This window comes from Hydra vulgaris, chromosome 03 (assembly GCF_038396675.1).
Source record: "Hydra vulgaris chromosome 03, alternate assembly HydraT2T_AEP".
Classification (NCBI taxonomy): Eukaryota; Metazoa; Cnidaria; class Hydrozoa; order Anthoathecata; family Hydridae; genus Hydra; species Hydra vulgaris.
The window spans coordinates 21,698,642-21,718,318 of record NC_088922.1 but is presented as its reverse complement, the minus strand read 5'-3'; the positions used below and the strand labels follow the sequence as shown (position 1 = coordinate 21,718,318).

Sequence of the window (19,677 nt, the reverse complement as noted above, 5' to 3'; positions counted from 1 at the left end):
CGCCTCCTTTGGATCCGCCCTTGTATACTCCTAAATTATAGCTCCTAGATTATGTTGGCCATTAATCTAAGCTAAGTAAAAGCCTAGTTAGTTTAAAAAGAAGCTTTGTACTTAAGTAAATATTATTTTTTGTTAAGTTTAAACATTCAACAAGAGCGGACACGATTTTACCACGAGGAGCATTTAAAAATAAAATTAAAAACTTTACATGTAATGAAAAATGTTTCGTAAGCAAAAGAAAACTGTTATCGATATTATTGGTGCTAATGTAAAAATAATTAACGACAGATTGGACAAAATAGAGTTAAACATCAACGTAAATGCAAACAAAATTAAAGAACTTACAAAGGAATAGGAAGATATTAAGGAAAGTCTAAACAACAACGAAAAATAGTTGACAAAAAAAATCATACCAACAATAAACAACTAGATAAAAAATTTGAACATACTAATATAGAAAAATTTATGAAGGAAAAGCAACAAAATCTGGAAGATAGATCAAGAAAAAATAACCTACGAATCGTTGGAATTGGTGAAAATGGACAAGGATCATGGGGGGATACTGAAGAAAAAATTCACACATTCCTCAGGCAAAAACTTGAACTGAAAAATATCGAAGTTGAGCGTGCCCACCGCACTGGGTTGAAGAAAAATGAACGATTGAGGACAATAGTACTTAACATACAGAAATACAAAGACAAAATAAGAATCTTGAATGAATCTCATCGACTGAAAGGCACGAATTACTTCATTAACGAAGACTTTTCTCGCGAGACCGTTGCTATTCGGAAAAAGTTATTTGCGGAAGTTAATTAAAGGCGCTCAAATGGTGAAAAAGTAACGGAAAGATATGATAAAAAGTTATTAATCTTAATATTAATTCTTAAATTGATTTTAACAAATAACACTCTTAAAAAGCAATGTTTTGTTTTTGTTTTCCATTTATTATCATGGCTATGACTAATAACTTTAAATCCCTTTTTTTAAATTTAAATGAAGCAAACCACTTTTCCTCAGAAGAAAACCTAGACGCTAAAAATAATTCTTATCGCTGTATTTTATCCGATTGTTGGTATCATTTTTTCAAGCCAAATAGTATCAAAGTGTTTCTTTTTAAGGATGCTCGTGAAAAAAATCATAATCAAATTGTAATTCTGCACCTCAATATAGAAATTTGAACTGCAATTTTGAAAAACTTCTTAATCTGTTAGAAGAAACTAAACACATTTTTAATATAATTTGTTTAACTGAAACTTGGATCACAGCAGATGAAATAAATAGTAATTTTTATATTCCTCATTTATAATAATTTATAATATTATTTCTATGGAAAAAAAAAACAAATAAGCGCGCCGGTGGAGAACTTATGTTCAAGATATCGTTTCTAACCGCGATAAAGAAATTGTGAGTATTAAATCAATCAATCAATCAATCAATCAATATATTTTCACTTAAATAATAACTGTATATAGACAATCGTGCGGGACATTTACAAACAGTTATAAACTGATGACGCGTAAAGACCTATGATGGTATAAATATAGCATAATAATAATAAAAAAACAAGCAAACTAAAGATATTTTACTGTGAGTGTTGTTAGCGACTTTACGAAATCAAAACACCTACTGCAACGAGAACGTAGAAACTATGGTTTTATAAGTCGTCGTTGTCGTAGCTGTTTTAAGAAAAATATCGTTACAAAAATTACTATGAAAACGTCACTTTATGTAATTTTGTATTGTTCTGTACATTTTTCTGTATGATTTTTTTTTGTATAAAATTTGTTATTGTTTTGAAGTAAAAAATTCGTTCATCGCGACATTTCAACAAAGAAACGAAGTTTATATTCTTTTTTTTAAATAAATATGATAAAATTATCCCAGGTTTGTAATCAGTTACTTATTTCTCATTCTGATAACATAATACGTTTTTCAATACCAATAGAGAACCTTTGTGTGTTTACGAAGATCCTACACATCCCCATAAACTTCATTTACAATGTGGATTTAAAGGAGCTAACCACTCTGATCTATACACGTGTATAGATCAGAGTGGTTAGCTCCTTTAAATCCACATTGTAAATGATATAATATATATATATATTATAATATATAATATGATATAATATATATATTATAACTGGATAGCGCATCTCCTTAGAAAATAGCGTAATTTTTTAAAGCCAAAATATTTTCGCCAGCGCCATATTGGGAGGAACCACGGAAAAATATTATTTAGTTAAAATATTGTTAGGCGAACGAGCTATTTCTTTATTTTGGTGGTTTAACTTTATGTTTTTTTTATATCTAGCATAGATAGAATGTATGGAAATTTTTTTTTTTTTTTTCAAATAATGATAACTATTTTTCAGTAAAATAATTACAATATTCATTCTATAAATGTCTGGAGAAAATTCCCAAAAGCGAGGGACACAGTGTGTTGCATTTGGTTGCAATAAAAGAAAACATAGTGACAGTAAAAGAAGTGATAGTAATGGAATTTCTGATGATGAATCATCTTTAAAACGAAAGTTTCCTAGAACATTTCATAGGTGACTTTCTTAATTATTTTTAAAAAAAGCATTTTAAAGTTTATTGATCTCTGTTAGTTTGCTTGCAATGCGAACAAATGGATTTAAATAAAATCAGTTGTGCAAAAAGTACAACAAGCTTAGTAAAATATCAAACGTTGTTTTTCCTACTAATTTTATTCCTACAAACACTGAAAAAAGAAAAAATGGACCATCAAAATACACCATCAAGAATGGAGTCCAAGTAGTAGCAGTTTGGTATGTTCTGATCATTTTTTAGAAAAAGATATCGACAGAACTGAACAAACTGTTAGGTTAAGGGAAAATTCTTTTCCTAAAAAATTTAAAATATTCCCTGACCATTTAAAAAAAGGTATATAATCGATTATGTTTTTATATATTCTACAGGTTTGTTCAATATGTACCTTTTAGTTCATAGTTACCCTATGTAGTGTGCTAGAGGGTTTATAACACAACTGTATGGTAAGCAGCTAAAACATATAATAACCATTTCGCTATTGGATGCTTTGGGTTTATAAATGCTGCATGAACTATTAGCTAAGCTCTGTGAGTAAACACAACTTTAAGGTTCCTTCTAGTTTTATTATCAAATTTGAAAATTTTATAACTATATATATATATATATATATATATATATATATATATATATATATATATATATATATATATATATATATATATATATATATATATATATATATGTATATATATATATATATATATAAATATATATATATTAATTTAGGAACTTTTCTCTCTTTCATTTTCTAATATTGAAAGAAAAAAAAAATATATAAATAAATATATAGTTTTTTTTTCTTTCAATATTAGAAAATGAAAGAGAGAAAAGTTCCTGTTAATAGATCAACTTTTGAAAATTCTGAAAAAAGTGATTTTGAAACTAGTGTTATACCTATCTGCATGAAAGTTGGCTCCCCCCAAAAAATATATAATTACAGTTTAACTCTAGAAAAAAAAAAACAGATCCTAGAAACAAGATAATTATGTCTTTGAAAAAGAAGGTAAAAGCAGAACAGCAAAAATCTCGAAGAATGAAAAAAAAGATAATATCTCTTAAATCAGTTGTAAAAAAATTAAGTCAAAAACAAAAAATATCATCAAATTGTGAAGAAATGCTATTAAAAACATCTTCAGGTGATGTTTTGTTTGATAGCAAAAACAATGCAATATTATGGAAATACATAGTTTATCTTCAAAAACTGCAAGAAGATGAAGGATTTTGCCTAGGAAATGAATTAGGACTAGCGCATATTAATTGGAGGCAACAAAAATTGAAAGTAAATCTTGCTGCTCAGGCAATTAGTTCAAGTGTAGCTAATGCAATAGAGTTCTGTTGCAAAGACCTTAAATTAATGCAGTTTCAAGGAAGTGATGCAACAGTTAAATTTATTAGAATATTTGATAGATTGTTTGACATTTTAATCTTCAAGAAATCCCTTTGCTAAAGGTCATAAATCCGCACTAAAAATGAGTAATAAGCATATATGGGATAAATTTCTTGATAAAGCATATGATTATATTTCAAACTTACAAGACTCATCTCATAGAATGTTGCATACAACAAGAAGAAAAACTGGGATTTTTGAGGACTTGGATTTTTAATAGCTATAAAAAGGATTAAGCAGGTTGAAATATTTTGTAATGTTATATTTATATCTGAAAATTGTAAAGTTATATATATTGTATGTATTATATAAATATATATACATATATATATATATATATATATACATATATATATATATATATATATATATATATATATATATATATATATATATATATATATATATATATATATATATATATATATATATATATATATATGTATATATATATACAGCGTGGAAAATAAGAAATCAAAGGCGAGCGGTCAAACTGACCGGCTAATACATAAAATTGACGGTCAGTTGTTTTTATTGGGCGGTCAAAATTTTAATTTTTATTTTGGTTTAAATTTTTAACGTAGCAATTACATTTGCATGACGAATTACGTTTGCATGACGAAACTTTGTAAATAAAACAATAACTTGATACTTTAAAATGAACGAACTCGTATTCCTTTTTTATTTGTATTCTATTTTTTTTAAAAAAAAAAAATACACATTTTTATGTTATATCAAAAAAATTTAAACTGAATACTTAATCAAGTATCGTTTTATGTAATACAACTATAATAATTGCCTAAGTTACAAAAAACAAAGTTTTATATAACTTAAAAATGTTTTTTTAAAGATGTTTTTAGATATACGTTTCATCTGATTCATTATCCAAAGTTTCATCGAAAGACAATTTTAAATCTAAAGACTCGTCTGATGACGATTCTAAATCAATTAATGTTTTTATAGTTGTTTTTTTCTTTTCTTTTTTTGAATAAGTTTTTCGACTTTCTTGTGTAGGCCTACGCAACGTATCTTCGGCCCATAATTCAATGGCAGGATTCACATCAAATTCTCCACTATTTGTTTCATCAGTACACACCCGAATTAAATTATTGAGCCGTTTTTCAGTTAAGCGATTTCTTGTGTCAGTTTTAATTCTATTCATAAGAGAAAAAAGACGCTCAACCTTTCCATTCGAAACAGGCAATACGAACAACAATTCAACAAGAAGTAGAACTGGACTCCAATCTTTTTTCATAGAACTCGAAAAAATTTGATACCATACTTTACGGTACTCAGTTTTATCTGGTGCCAAATATTTGACAGTGTAATCAACTAAGTTATGCCAAGCATCTAACATATTATTTACACTCCCAGTGAAGCCAGCATTACGTAACGGCATATTATAAAAGTCATACAATTTTTCGATGTTATCATCAGCAAATGAATTATTGGTGTTATTTTGAAACCAGCTACCAGTGTTTAGGATTAACATTCCATACATATCAGGAACTGTATTTTGTGTTTCCAAACGCTCTTCTATGGATTCGGCAATTAACGATACAATCATTGATTTCGAATTCTTAACTAAAGTTAGTGCGTTTGTAAAGTCATGAAGCTCAACATCCTGGAATGAATACTTACCAGTGTTGTTTTTTACTTTTGCAAGGAAACGTTTGACAGTTGGTAAATCATTAAATTCTTTTTTCTTCAAGCGACTTAACTGTTTTTTAATTTGTTCAATAAATCCAGATGATGCTACGGAATCAATTTCGTTGCTTTGAAAAGATAAAGATAACAACTTTGCTGGCGATAAAACTTCTATGAATAATGCTATATAAAGCGGTATTCGTCCATGATTCCATTGCTGATGATACCCTTTAAACTTTGCTCTTTCTGCTTGAGTAAAACTGAAATCTGCAGTCATGTTTTCGAGATGTTTCATATATACTCCATATTTGTCTAAGATCATCTCAAGTGCTTGAATTTTATGTGCAATCCATCGTGTTCCTATTTATTATTGCACAAGTATTTTATTTTATAAAAAGTTTTTATTGCTCAAAATACTGTTTTATAAGGAACTTTTGTATAAAAAACCAGCATCTAATAAAGTATATTATTTTATAAAGTATTTTTTATAGTTAAAATTGAAAAAAAAATCCAATATACCTGATGCTTTTTTGGGGCGAATACCTGCAATGTCAAATGAATTACCCTCTTCAAGGATAGCAACAAGGTTTCCTAACTGTCGTAACTTTTTTTGGGATTTTTTATAAATGTTATACATTTTCAAAATGATGTTATTGACATCATTAAACGCTTTCATTTGTGCAAATTTATTTTTTAACGCTAACTCAAGGCGATGTGCAACACACCAACCAAAAGTTACCCATGGAATTTCTTTCTGAAGTAATACATTTACACTTGTTCTACTTCCTCTATTTACAGCTGCGCCATCAGCACCAAAACCAACTAATTTAGTTTTAAAATTTTCGATACCTTCTGATTCAAGGGATTGACTAATTTTATTGAAAACTCCTTCAGATGTTCCATGTTCAAGATCAGAAATAGAAAGAAAAGAACACTCAACGCATATCTCGGTCTTTCCTATTGGAGTAGGATCGAAACTGATAATAAATATAGCTTCTTTTTCAATTGCAGATACATCTGTTGATACATCAATTAAAATACTGAAGTAATTTCGTGTTTTCAACTTATTTCTGAGAATATTTGACAAACTCAATCCAATGTAATCAATAAAAGTTCCACAAGTTATTTTATTTCTTTATGCTTGGCCAAACTCTACACCATGATTTTCTTCCAAACGTAGTATTTTAGGGTATACGCTAAGCGGAAGCTCTTCTTTGGCAATAAAGTATGCTACCTCAAATTTTTTTTTTGTTAAATTTAGATCTTTCGTGGTCATGGTTTTCAGGCCCGATAAAATATCAGTTTGCCGCATTTCTTTCTGCAGGTTGCTTAATTTATCATTTCGTTCGCTTACATCCATTCCTTTACTTTTCATTGCTAATTCGTAGGCTCTTTGATGTGGCAAACCATTTGCATGATCAACTGCGGCACTGTGCTGTATCCTACAACTACCTTCATCGCTTTCCCATTCTGGCGTATATCCTTTATAAATATCAATTTGTTTAGTATACTGACGACATACAGTGCATTGTAATGCTGTAACATAGTTTCCATTATATAATATCTCTAGCCATTCATTTGCATTATATTTTGCAAGAGTAGTGTTTACCCATTTTTGAGCTGTTGTTAGCTGTAATTTTCTACTATTGAGTTTTTTCTTCTTTTCAACAGGTGGTTTTAATTCCGATCCTGCTTGTGTTAAAAATGAAAGTGTTGTTTGTCTCTTTTTAGTCGCCTCCATTTTGAAGTGCTGATGTTTGACGATTCTCTTACAATTTAGTAATATAAAAAATGTTCAAATTCGCAATTGTTAATTTGAAACTTATTTAAAAAAACTCATTCATTGCTATGACTTCAGAAATTGAGGGAAAAGGTTACGAGAAAAGTGAATGAAAAAAAAGGAGAAAATGTTCGTAGCTACATACATTGATTTTAAATAATGGTTAAATAAGAACTTCAGTCGTTACCGACGTTGAAAAAGAAAAATGATTGCACATTTTATATCTCATTTGTATCATTTTATATCTTTCATTCATTTTTATTTAAAATCATTTTATAAACTATTAATGTTATTTAGTTGATAATAATGTTAATGCCTCTCGTCGGCAGATGCTGAACTAATATTTAATAAAATCATGACAATCGTTTTATGAATTACTATCAAAATTATTTAAGTTACTTAAAACGAAACTTTATACTACAGTATATATATTTTTTAAATTTTAATAGTAGAAAAAAAAAAGCAAACGCGCATTTGGTAATTTTAAATTTATCTAAATATTAAAGTTAACTTCTCAGTCACTCAGCGTCAACCGAACTAAGAGTCTTTAAAATAGAGAACATAAGAACCTCGACAATTTCAAATACGAACTTTCTATTTTCCGGAGTGTTAACCAATTGAAATCTAAGAAATTTATTTTCATCACAGAAGGGCTTGGTGTGCGGCTTTTAGTCGATAATTTGTAAGTTTTGTTGACTACGGATAAATTAAACTAAAAATAAAAAATAAAGGTATTTTTTCATTGCAATTGGCAGCAAAAGGTAAAATTTAAAAGCAAAAGGTAGAAAAAAAGAAAAATAAGTAAAATGATGTAAAGAAAATATAAATAAAATGTAGGAATAAAAAAATGTTCTTAGTTAATATTATATTATTATTAAAACAATAATAAAATAAGAACTTCAATCATTTATGAAAAAAGCAGTTATGGATTTCACCACCACTAAAATGAAATTAGTCTTGATAAGTGAAGCAAAAAAAGTTAATAGTTTACGTCATTTATAATACTCACTAACGAAGCGATTTAAAGTAGCGTACAAAGGATAAAATTATTTTAGAAGCTTTTTTCAAAGATTTACATTTTATAAAATTTTGGTATATGCATTTTTAAAGGCATCCTGATAATTTGTCAAACATTATATAACTCTTTTTTTTTCAACCGGTCAACCTTGACCGGGAAGAATTCGTTTTGAGAGGTCAAAATAGCAATTTCAGTCATTTCGGGCGGTCAGTGACCGTTGACCGCCCGTTATTTTCCACGCTGTATATATATATATATTTAGATATTTTATTACCTTGTTGAAATTCCTGAAGCACCTTTGAAATATCTTCTAACATATAAGTTAAGTCAAGACCATCTGGAGTTATTTTTTGATTCAATACGAGGATCAGGAGGATTTAACAATAACCCAACAGCGCAACAATTCATTGCAGCATATAAACAACTTTTACTTCGGAGCCATATTGAAGGAGGATCAGGAAATTGTGAAAAATTACAAGCAGAAAATATTTTAAATGTCTTTGATGATTCAGTTACGATAAATAACAGCAGTTTGGATATTACATCAGTAAACATAATCAAAAAATACGACTTATCTGAAAGAACATCTAAGACTACTGATCATGATTATTCTTTTATTACTAATATTTCATTGCTAACTGAGTATAAAAAAGCAGCTATTTCTTATATATCTGGCTTTGTTGTTAAAATGGCAAAAAAGAAAATATTTTGTATGTTATGTTGTGATGCACTTGGTTCTAAAAAACATTCTCCAGAATCCAATTTTCTTAAAGTAAAGGACAATGGTGGTCTTATGAAACCAACAAAAGATGTTATTACTGTTTGTGAAGAAACTGAAAAAAAAATTACAAGAATGCTAACAACAATTCCTGGAAAACTGCCACAGTCCAAAAATATCCCAGAAGTTATATGTATTTGAGTTTTAGAAAGTTTAGGATTTGTTATATTTAGAGACTTGCATGAACATATGTTTGATACTGGTATTAATGAAAACCATGTTTTTAAATTAATCAAAATAATTTCTCAATGTTATTGCTAAGTCAGACTTAATGATCTGGGAAAACAAGCCACTGAGAAAATGTCACGGAAAAATATTAGAAAAACATTAAGTAAATTGGTATTATTTAATCATCAATAACTACAACTTTTACAAACACAAAACTATCTTATATCATAAATAGTAAAGTAATATATATATATATATATATATATATATATATATATATATATATATATATATATATATATATATATATATATATGTATATATATTTATATATATAATCTATTATTAACAACAATAAATAGAATGCTGTTTAACTTATATATGTTAGTAAAAAAGTTGGAAAGATTATTTACTTACTTTTAGGAGTATTACATTTTCAACTTGTACTTAAAATCATAATTTTTGAATATCAACATAAGAATCTAGATAAATTATCTAAAGAATACGATCATTCGTTAGACATTTTACAACAGATTTTTACTATTTTGTTGATATTGCCTTTTTTCCTTTTTATTTTTAGGTACTTTCAATCCTTTTCTTCTTTCTTTTGGTTTCTTTTCTAAGAATTTCAAGCGCATCATAACAAATCGTGGGTCCTCACAATATGGCCGCCAAAATATTTTTTCGGCTTCAATTTCGATATAAGAGATGCGCTATCCAGTTATAATATAGATCAGTGGAGGTAACATATCCCCTGCGCAGCTTATTTGGAACAAAAGTATGAGTAAAGTTCGTGTTACTATTGAGTGGGTATTTGGAAATATTGTTAACTATTTTAAATTTAAAGATTTTAAAAAGAATCTTAAAGTGGTCCATTTTTTAAAATGTATTTGTATGCGCTTTGCCTATATGGTTTCTACATTTGAATGTGTTTGCCTATATGGTTTCTACATCCACAACATATTTTGATCGCCAATCACCATCGCTTTCAGACTATTTTAAATAATTTTTTCATGAAATATAAAAAAGTATACACAAATTGCTTTATTTTTTTTCTGGTAAAAACTTGCTTAAAATTTCTAAAAAAGATGCTTTCTGTTGCATCATAGCCTGAATTATGTTATTTTGTTGCTACATCAAGGTATTTTGTTGCTGCAGAATGTTTTGGATTGTCTTTGCTTGTGCATCAGTTTCTCTTTTTTTAATTTCCAGTGCTTCTTTTCTAATATTTACTTCTATTTCATTCTTCTCATTTAAATAAGCAGTTTTTTCATTGCCATTATTTCTTGACTTTTTTGAGACTTCTTGCTCTTTGTTTCCCTTTTCAGTTTCATTGCCATTATTTCTTGACTTTTTTTCATTGCCATTATTTCTTGACTTTTTTGAGACTTCTTGCTCTTTGTTTCCCTTTTCAGTTTCATTGCCATTATTTCTTGACTTTTTTGAGACTTCTTGCTCTTTGTTTCCCTTTTCAGTTTCATTATGTGTCGCTAACGACCTTTCACACATTTCTATTGCTAAAAATAATCAACGAAATAAAAAATAATGTAATAGTCCAACATGGTTTTAAAGTAAAATTAATATAAATAATTAAGGTAAGTTTATTTTTATTTGCTGTGTGAAATCGGCTTTAAAAGCGATAACTTAAAAAAAACAAAAACCCCGGAAGAAAATAAGAGATCGGTCATTGTGGATCGGTTTGTGGCTAACCACAAACGACCTGATATTACGGCATAGGCTGACTATATTATGTTTTTTTTTAAAGTAATATATTATATCGTATGTCGTCAATACTCATAGCGCGTGGCTAGATTGTTTTTTCCGTGTCACATGATAGAGCCGAAAATATTTATCCTCGAAAATATCACTGAAATATTTCACAACCGAAAAATTTAGAACCGAAAAGTATACTTTCATTGCAGGTCGAATTACAAAATCCTTTATTGCGCCGAAAGTTTTAGAACCGAATTTTACAACCGAAAATATTTGGATCGAATTACAAAATCCTTTCTTTTTTTATTTTAATTTAATTTAAAAACTTTATTTCACGTTTTTCGATCGAAATTTTTTCGGTTCTAAAATTATTTATGACATTTCGATTGATAATTCGATCGAAATTTTTTCAGTTTTAAATACAATTATGACTTTCGATCGAAATTATTTCGGTTCTAATTTTTTTCGTGAATATTTTCGGTTGTGTAATAAATTTCTCATATTCGGCTCTAAATTGAAATTTACGATTCGGTTGAATCATTGGACGCCGTTTTTTGCCTTTTGGCTGTACTTATTTCCCAGCCTTTTTGTGTCCACTTATATTCAAATAACCGAAGCGCCTTTATTATTTTCTTAGTAAGTTGGTAATTATGACGGAATGTTTTGAAAGAATACTGTTCCAAATGCTATTCATGCTTTTCCAAACATAAAATGTTGCAAAAATAAAATTGTTTACAACAAACTTGCTTGAACCGTTTGATGTATTTACAAAAGTTACTGAGAACGACATTCCAGTTGATATAATAATGTAAGACTTTAGCAAAGCATTCAATCAAGTACCACACATTTTTGTTTAAGAAAATTAACAGCATACGGAATAGTAAATAAGTTGCTTAATTGGATAATTGAATATTCAAAAGATCGAAAACAGCGTGTCATACATGGAGACGCCATTTCAGATTGGCTTAGTGAGGTTCCTCAAAGGCTCGGTTCTTGGACCAGTACTGTTTGTTATTTTCATAAACGACTTGGCATCACAAATAAAAAAAAAACAGTAAACTATAAAAGCCAACAAACATTTTTAAAAAGAATTATGACAAATTTACAAAAAATGAATATTTACAATTACCATAAATGGTCTTTATATAGCCATTTCTCACGACTTTGTCGTTGTAGTTTGACATTAATAATAATAATAACAAAACTATATGGCCAAAATATCTCACCAGTTTAATTTATTGATAAGCTTTCGGATAGAAGTTTTCATGATATGAATGTTTTTATACCAGGTTTTGTAGCTTAGAGCCTCTAAGCTACAAAACCTTTTAATATAACCCAAAATATAAACCTTGTAATAACCCAAAATATACCTCAAATAGAGGTATATTTTTTAACTATGTTTTCACGAACTATATAGGTATGTGGTAAAAAAAAATCAAAATTCTGTTGTATTTAAATCAAAGATACCATTAGAAGTAGTTTTTAATAACTAAAAAAAAGATACCAAATTTTTTATTTTTTGATGTTATTTAAGAAAATTATGAGTTTTTTTTAAGCACAAAATTTTTTATAGGAAAAATTAAATAATGTTCTGACCGCAATTTGTAATTATCAACTTAAATTAATCATAACTTCCGTAAAAATGATCCAATTTATATAAATATGGTATCAATTGAAAGCTGAAAAAAATTAGAAACATTTTGTAAGTAGTTGGGGTAAATACAAATGATCGGGGATGGGGGGGGGGGAGGGGTAGTGCCACTGACACTGTCACCCACCCAAAAGTAAATGAGTTTTTTGTAATTAACAACATAAATTAATGAGATTCACAATTTATTTGTTGATAAATTAGTGATCAATAGAAAGTTAAAGAAAGAATCAATTGTCTCTGGGTAACAAAGATTAATTGGTATATTTAGGGGTGTATATAGGTGTTAGGGGGGGTGTGTGTGTGGTAGGTAGTTAAGGTTGGTGGTGTAAGTAAATAATTTTCAAAACTTTATGTTTTTAGGTAAAATAAAATATGTAGTAAAAGAAATGAAGTAAAAGGAAAAAAAAGGCATCAACGCAAACTGATAGTTAAATTCATTTATTTCATAAAAGTTAAAACTACAAAAACTTTAAAGCCGCATAACGTTTTTAAAAGATATGTGGCTATAAAAATAGTCTTTTTTAAATATTATCCAACGCTTAGTTTTCAGGTTAACATAAGGTCTCCATAGATTATATCTGCAGCAATTTCGTATTTTGAAATGTCATAATCCACTGCATCATTATCATAGAACTCATTATTTTTCCAGAATTAAACCATAAATGGCAAATGTTTCTACCAACTACTGCATCTGATAGCATATCTAAGAGGTCTGATAATTGCTTAGACTCTAGTTTTTGAAATTTTATTGAAATAACTGACAAACTAAGGTTTTGAATTGGAAGAGCCAATGTTTTTCTGCTTTTTTTTTTGCTTCTTCAACTTGTTACAACCAATCATTTCAAGCTTTCAATTTATTTCATAAATATCATTTCAAGCATTTCAATTTATTTCATAAATATCTTTTTTTTTTAACTCTCTCTTTTTTCTGGCTTTGTTTATTGCCCAGTAGACGACTTTCATTTTTTCATCTTTATCTACTTGGTCAATGTAATCACTTACATTATTTTTTGTTGCTCTTAATTTTGATGACAAAAAACATAAAGTAAAGTTAGGAGCATGATGTTTAGCAGCACTGAACATACCCATGACTTCTTCTGCATCAATATTATAAAACCTGGCTGTCTGCGTCTCTTTTATAAGTTGTTTTGATAGCTATAAATTAAAATATCTTTTACTGTCTTTCTAAAACAGCAATAAATAAGGACACAATCATTTGTTCAACTCCTTTGTCTTTTGGGCACACCAAAGCTATTTCTTCAAAGATCTTATCATTTTCAATTATATTTCCGAACAAATTTTTGTGGTAAATAACAATATAGGATTGTTTTTTACATGATAAAGATTTTTTAAAACATCTTTAACCAATTTTATTCCTTCAATATGACATTTACTTTCTTTTATCATCAAACTTTTTGTTGAAACATCAGCTAATTTTTGCCTTAAAATTGAAATAATCAAGTTTTTCCTTTTAATAGTTTGATTTAATCTTTTGATTACATAAGGATTTATGTTTTTACTATTTTTAATATTTACTGCTTTAATTCTTGCTTTTAGTTTAGTTAGTTTATCTTTCTAATCGGATTTCATTTTTGCATTATACTTATACATAAAGAATAATCTCTTTTTTAACAATTGATTTTTAGTAGTAATGTTACCATCCAGTTCTTTAATTGCTTTTTGATACACAACAGAAGTAGAAGGTTCACGCAGTTTTGTTTGAATTGGTGCTGAAAGTAAATTAGATGATTCACATAAACTACTTTTTGCCACTGTTGATGGCTCATTACTTTTAAAAACGATTTTGCATAACTCTTCAAGTTTTCTTTTGTTAGATGACTTAAGGTTATACACTTTTTTGTATTTCTTGACCAAATTATGTATCCGGCTATGAGTTGGATAAAAATGAAAATTTTTATAAATGCTTTTGGCAGTTTTAAAATCGACTTGGATTGTTGCATATACAATAACAAACACATGTCCATTGTAGAATTTGTTTTCATTATTATCTGGGGCAAATGTAAAATTGTTTATTAAATACTGCTTTGCAAGCCCAGTTTTAGAAAATGTAAAAAGAAAACTTTTTTTTGAATTCCTATGAACAGCAATGCTATAAAATATATTAATTATAAATAATATTTATTTTGCTAAACCAATACAGATTTAAAAAAGTCCAATTAAAAACTATTTTAATTGTCACATGACATCAGAATCAAAACATTTCGCAGCATATTTACTGCCTTAATTTTTATAAAAAAATTGTTATAAAAAGATAACATGCTTTTTATAACTGTAACTATGTTTGCTTATATACAACTGTTTCTCTGCTTATTGTTATATACAACTGTTTCTTTTGCTTATTGTTATAACATTCTTATAACATTTAACTTTTACATTCTTATTTTATTTAACAGGTTAATACTATTAATGAAGTTTTGCCACAGAGCTGTATAAACAATTTCCATTTTCATTTGCTATAAATGTAAATTAAGATATTACATTTTTATTTCTTGAAAAAAGTTTTAATCTTCAAATTTAAGCTTCAATTAAAGAGGATCTTATAAATTGATTCTATTTGAAGATTAAAATTTGAAGATTAAAATTCAAAGATTAAAATCAACTTATAATATAAGTTGATTCTATTGTCAGTAGAATCAACTATAATACATAGGAGAGTCTCCTATAATATTGGAGAATCCTTAAAAAGTAAAGTTGTAGGAAACATTGTTAAACTACCTAATATTGGAATTTATGCAGGTGACACTATCTTATAAGATCGTTTAATATCAGCCGCTAAAAATGCCACATACATTTTTGAAAACACACAAAATCAACTTATAGAGTGTAAAGCTTTTGAGGTGATTCTTATTTCTGAAACTAATAAAAGCAAGTACTTTTCGATTTTAGTTGATAAAATATCTGATAGTGCCAATCTTAAACAGATATCTATTGTTATCAGGTATATAGGCAATAATTATAACACTCGTGAAGATTTTTCAAGGTTTGTTGACTGTCCTTAATTATTTAAACGTGCCCTTTGTCCAAAATTACAGAAATGTTATATAATTATCTTTTTGTTGGTCAAGCAAAACTAATCAATGTCTGTTGTACTGGTTGTTCAAAAACAAAAAGTTTGAGCTTTTTTTTTTTTAGCAAAAGACTTTATAGTTGATGACTGAATTTTCTTTCAATTTAACATTAGTTTTAACAAAAATTTGATGAATTGAATTTTTTTTTAAGATTACAGTTAGACTACAAGATAAGCAATATGATGTCTCAAATTTCAGAGTCTTGAAATTGACAATTGAAAAAACAAGCTTTAAGAAATTTAATTTTGTATTGATTTATATCACTATAACTGGTTTAATATTGCTTTTGAATTAGCTATGGCTTTAAATGTAAAATAACTAAAGCTTAGAAAATGTGAAAAGAAAATCAATCATGATAATCACTCATCATCTTTAATATCTGTTTATTTTAAGCTTTCTATCACTTTACCTCTACTGAACCATCTTATTAATGATATTATTAATTATATAAGATTAAGAAAGCTGCTGGTTTGAAAAATATTGGTTTGTATGGGGCGTTTACAGTTCCAACCTAACTATGCTAACTAAGATAGGCAAATCTACTTTTAAGAATATCTGGATATCTATCATTCCTATCTTCACACCAAACCTCTATTCATGCAAAGTTGAATTTATGGGAGTTTTTTGGAAAAATCAATCAAAACCCCCATCTAGTTTTTTTTTTAACAAAAGTTATGACAATGACTGGTTTCTTCAACATTCTTGAACTTTTTTAACAATTCAATTCTAGGTACAATACCTAGACATTAAAAACCTATTTAATAAGTAGAATGTTAGAAAAATGATTTAATGGCCTTGGTTTAATGTTAATTTATACAGAAATTGTTTCAAATGTCGGCAGGGTTATCAGCATATTTTCAGCTTCTGGAGAGAGACATTTAAAGCATTTTTATAATTTGTTAAAATTGTTTATTTGTTTTAAATGTTTAATAAATAAATTTATTTTCTATTTTGTGTACATTTCATAATCTTTGACTTCTAAAATGTTAAATGTTTTAAAAAGTACTCTAAACTGAATACAATGTAAAACACTAGATAAAAAATTTAAATATGTGTGTAAATTTTGTTAGTGCATGCTACAAAAAGAGTGCTGGATATTCATAAAAAACAAAGATGTAATAAATTAGCTTCATGAGGATCTTATAGATGGTGAGGCTGTTCAAATCGTTTTTTTTTTAATGTATACTTATATATAGTAGTATAAAATAAGTAAATATTTTTAAAAGTAACACAATACAATAATATCATGATATTTTTAAATATATTACTATATTATTATAATGTTATTACAATAATAATTGCAGTTATGCAATTAGTAACAAAAATATAAAGGGAAGAATCCAGAAATGGAGGGCTTTTTTTTGTCAACAATAACAGTACTTTCAGATTGACGTCTATTAAGAATAGGAAAGAATTTAGAAATGGAGAGCTAACCTTAGGCAGCATTACAACTTACATATGAGGTGCAAAGTCCTATGGCTTACCTTCTAGTCGGTGCACTTCGTTAAGTAAGTTAGACATTTTATGTCTAACTTACAAACAGAATAGCCAAGGCAAATTTTATATTTTACCGTTAATTATTTTATTAGAATCATCAAAAGTAAATAAAAAATATATGTGTACAAAAAGTGTAGATATTTATACACCACAGAAGCTGTTCAACCCTTAAATTTAAGACGCTCAAATAAAAAAATGTCTGGCAGGGTCTACATTACGTAATTATCAGAGCTCTTTTTGATGTAGGCTAACCGACTTATTCAATATTTGCGATTATGACGTAATTTCACAAATTTTAGCTACACCTATATAAAATCGTAGATCCGCCCCTGACATTATCCACATCAATCTTTGCAATATTTTGCTCTAATTGCTCTTTAGAAATACTTTCAGATTGCTGAAATCTCTCATAAACATTGACAATAGGCACATCATAATCTGTCAAGTCATGTAATTCCATTTGCATTTTTTCTTTTGTATCTTTTTTTTTTAAACTTTTTAATCAAAGGGTTAATGTGATCACGAGTTGATCTACCGATAACTTTAAAATAAGGTTCTGGTAATCCATTAAGAGAGTTAGATACTTTTCCCCATGAATCTCCTCTTTCTTTAGAACCACTTTTAAACTGCCATGGCTCGAAGGTAAATAACTCCATTAATAAGGTGTAATCATGCAGCTGACCACATTGAACAAAAAAATAAAACATTTTTTAGTTAATTCATTATTTTGATAAACATATCAATCAAATTATTAAAAATCCTTACTTATACAATATAAATCAAAGACTTGTATGACAGTGAGATTTTACATATAGTTACATTTAAAAAAATACCTTGCTGAAAATGATGTAATTGTTCCACATGAAGATTCCACAACAATATAATGACGATTTCTTTATAATGACGACTATAAAATTAAGAATTTTTATGATGCAATCTTTGAAAGAAGGTCAGTTACTTTAATAAATCGACCCACTAAGTGCAACAATAAACACAGCAATTCTTATAGATAATATTATAACTACTGATATTTTTAATAATAATATAAAAATAGGTATCATAAAAACTGATATATGGGACAAATCTGAAATCAGTAATTATCGCCCAACTTCTGTTCTCTCCACATTTTCAAAAGTTCTGGAAAAAATTATGTTAAGCAGCATATACAAATATTTTCATGATAATAATCTACTTCACATCGATCAATTTGGTTTCAAGAAAGATAACTCCACTGAACATGCAAATATCCAAATTGTACGTGAAATCTCAAAATCATTCGAAAAATCACAATATACACAAGGAATTATTATTGACCTATGAAAAGCTTTTGATACAGTCGATTACCATATTTTGATTTATAAACTCAAATACTACGGAATAAAAAATAAAATTTTAAAAAGGTTTAAAAGTCATCTATATAACCAAAAATAGTTTGTACCATTTAACAATAATTATCAACCCACTTTTCCTTATATAGCCTATGGAGTCCCATAAGGTTCAATTCTTAGACTTTACTTTTTTTAGTTTAAATAAATGACTTAAGTAAGCTTCAAAACTAACGAGCATTATGTATGCAGATGATACAAACTTATTCCTTTCTAACTATGATATCGCTGAACATTTTAAAACAATGAACGAAGAATTCAGACTGTCTGAGTTTTTTGAAGAACTCAGACTGTCTTTGAAGTACTCAGCCTGTCTGAGTCAGACATGTATCTAACTGATTCAAGTGTAATAAGTTGACCTTTAACACTAATAAAACAAAATGGGTTTTATTCCATTCGATTACAAAAAAAACAATTTCTTCCATCAAAATTACCTCAAATCTTTATCGATCAAAAAGAAATAAAAAGAGATTTTGTTACAAAATTTTTAGCTGTTTATCGTGATAAAAACTTTACTTGGAATCATCACGTTGATTATATAAGCACAAAAATTTCTAAAAACATGGGGATCTTATATAAATCACAAACCAATCTCAATAAGAAAGTCTTAATTCAATTTTATTATTCATTTCTACATAGTTATTCAAATGATGCTTATATTACTTGAGGAAGTACAGAAAAAACTTACAACGTCTTTATCTCCGTCAGAAACGCGCAATCCGTAAAATCAATTTTGCAAATCGCTTCTCTCATTCGAAGCATTATTTTATTGAAATGAGAATTCTAAATATATACAAGTTAAATGTATTTAATATTTTATGTTTTGTATATGCGGATTTATGTTTTGTATATGCGGATAAATATTAACTTATCTCTTTTTACTTTTAAACCAATCAGTAAATATATTTTAAGAAATAATAGCTTTTTAAATGAACCTTTTTGCCAAACAAACTTAAATCAATTTTGTATCACCAACTGAATCAATTTTATTCC

The 19,677-nt window shown here is 27.7% G+C and overlaps 1 protein-coding gene and 1 long non-coding RNA gene across 2 annotated transcripts; both read right to left on the bottom strand.

The window, feature by feature from the left end:
* Positions 1-4,814: 4,814 nt before the first annotated feature.
* Positions 4,815-7,346, bottom strand: LOC136078556 (E3 SUMO-protein ligase KIAA1586-like). Its single transcript, XM_065794333.1, has 3 exons — positions 6,757-7,346; positions 6,125-6,675; positions 4,815-5,965 (listed from the first exon to the last, which is right to left on the bottom strand). The coding sequence occupies exons 1-3, from the start codon at positions 7,344-7,346 to the stop codon at positions 4,815-4,817; spliced, it is 2,292 nt and encodes a 763-aa protein (XP_065650405.1).
* Positions 7,347-7,760: 414 nt separating this feature from the next.
* Positions 7,761-19,462, bottom strand: LOC136077681 (uncharacterized). The gene is made up of 3 exons (XR_010637182.1): positions 19,373-19,462; positions 18,133-18,206; positions 7,761-8,097 (listed from the first exon to the last, which is right to left on the bottom strand). It is a non-coding gene; the product is annotated as an uncharacterized LOC136077681 (long non-coding RNA).
* Between the last annotated feature and the right edge of the window lie 215 nt (positions 19,463-19,677).

Excerpts from the sequence above, each read along its gene's own strand:
- LOC136078556 (XM_065794333.1), bottom strand. The coding sequence starts at position 7,346 with ATGGAGGCGACTAAAAAGAGACAAACAACACTTTCATTTTTAACACAA. Across the intron at positions 6,676-6,756 it reads GAAGAAAATCATGGTGTAGA|AAATAAGTTGAAAACACGAA; the intron begins GTTTGGCCAAGC and ends AAATATTCTCAG. Across the intron at positions 5,966-6,124 it reads TCGCCCCAAAAAAGCATCAG|GAACACGATGGATTGCACAT; the intron begins GTATATTGGATT and ends AATAATAAATAG.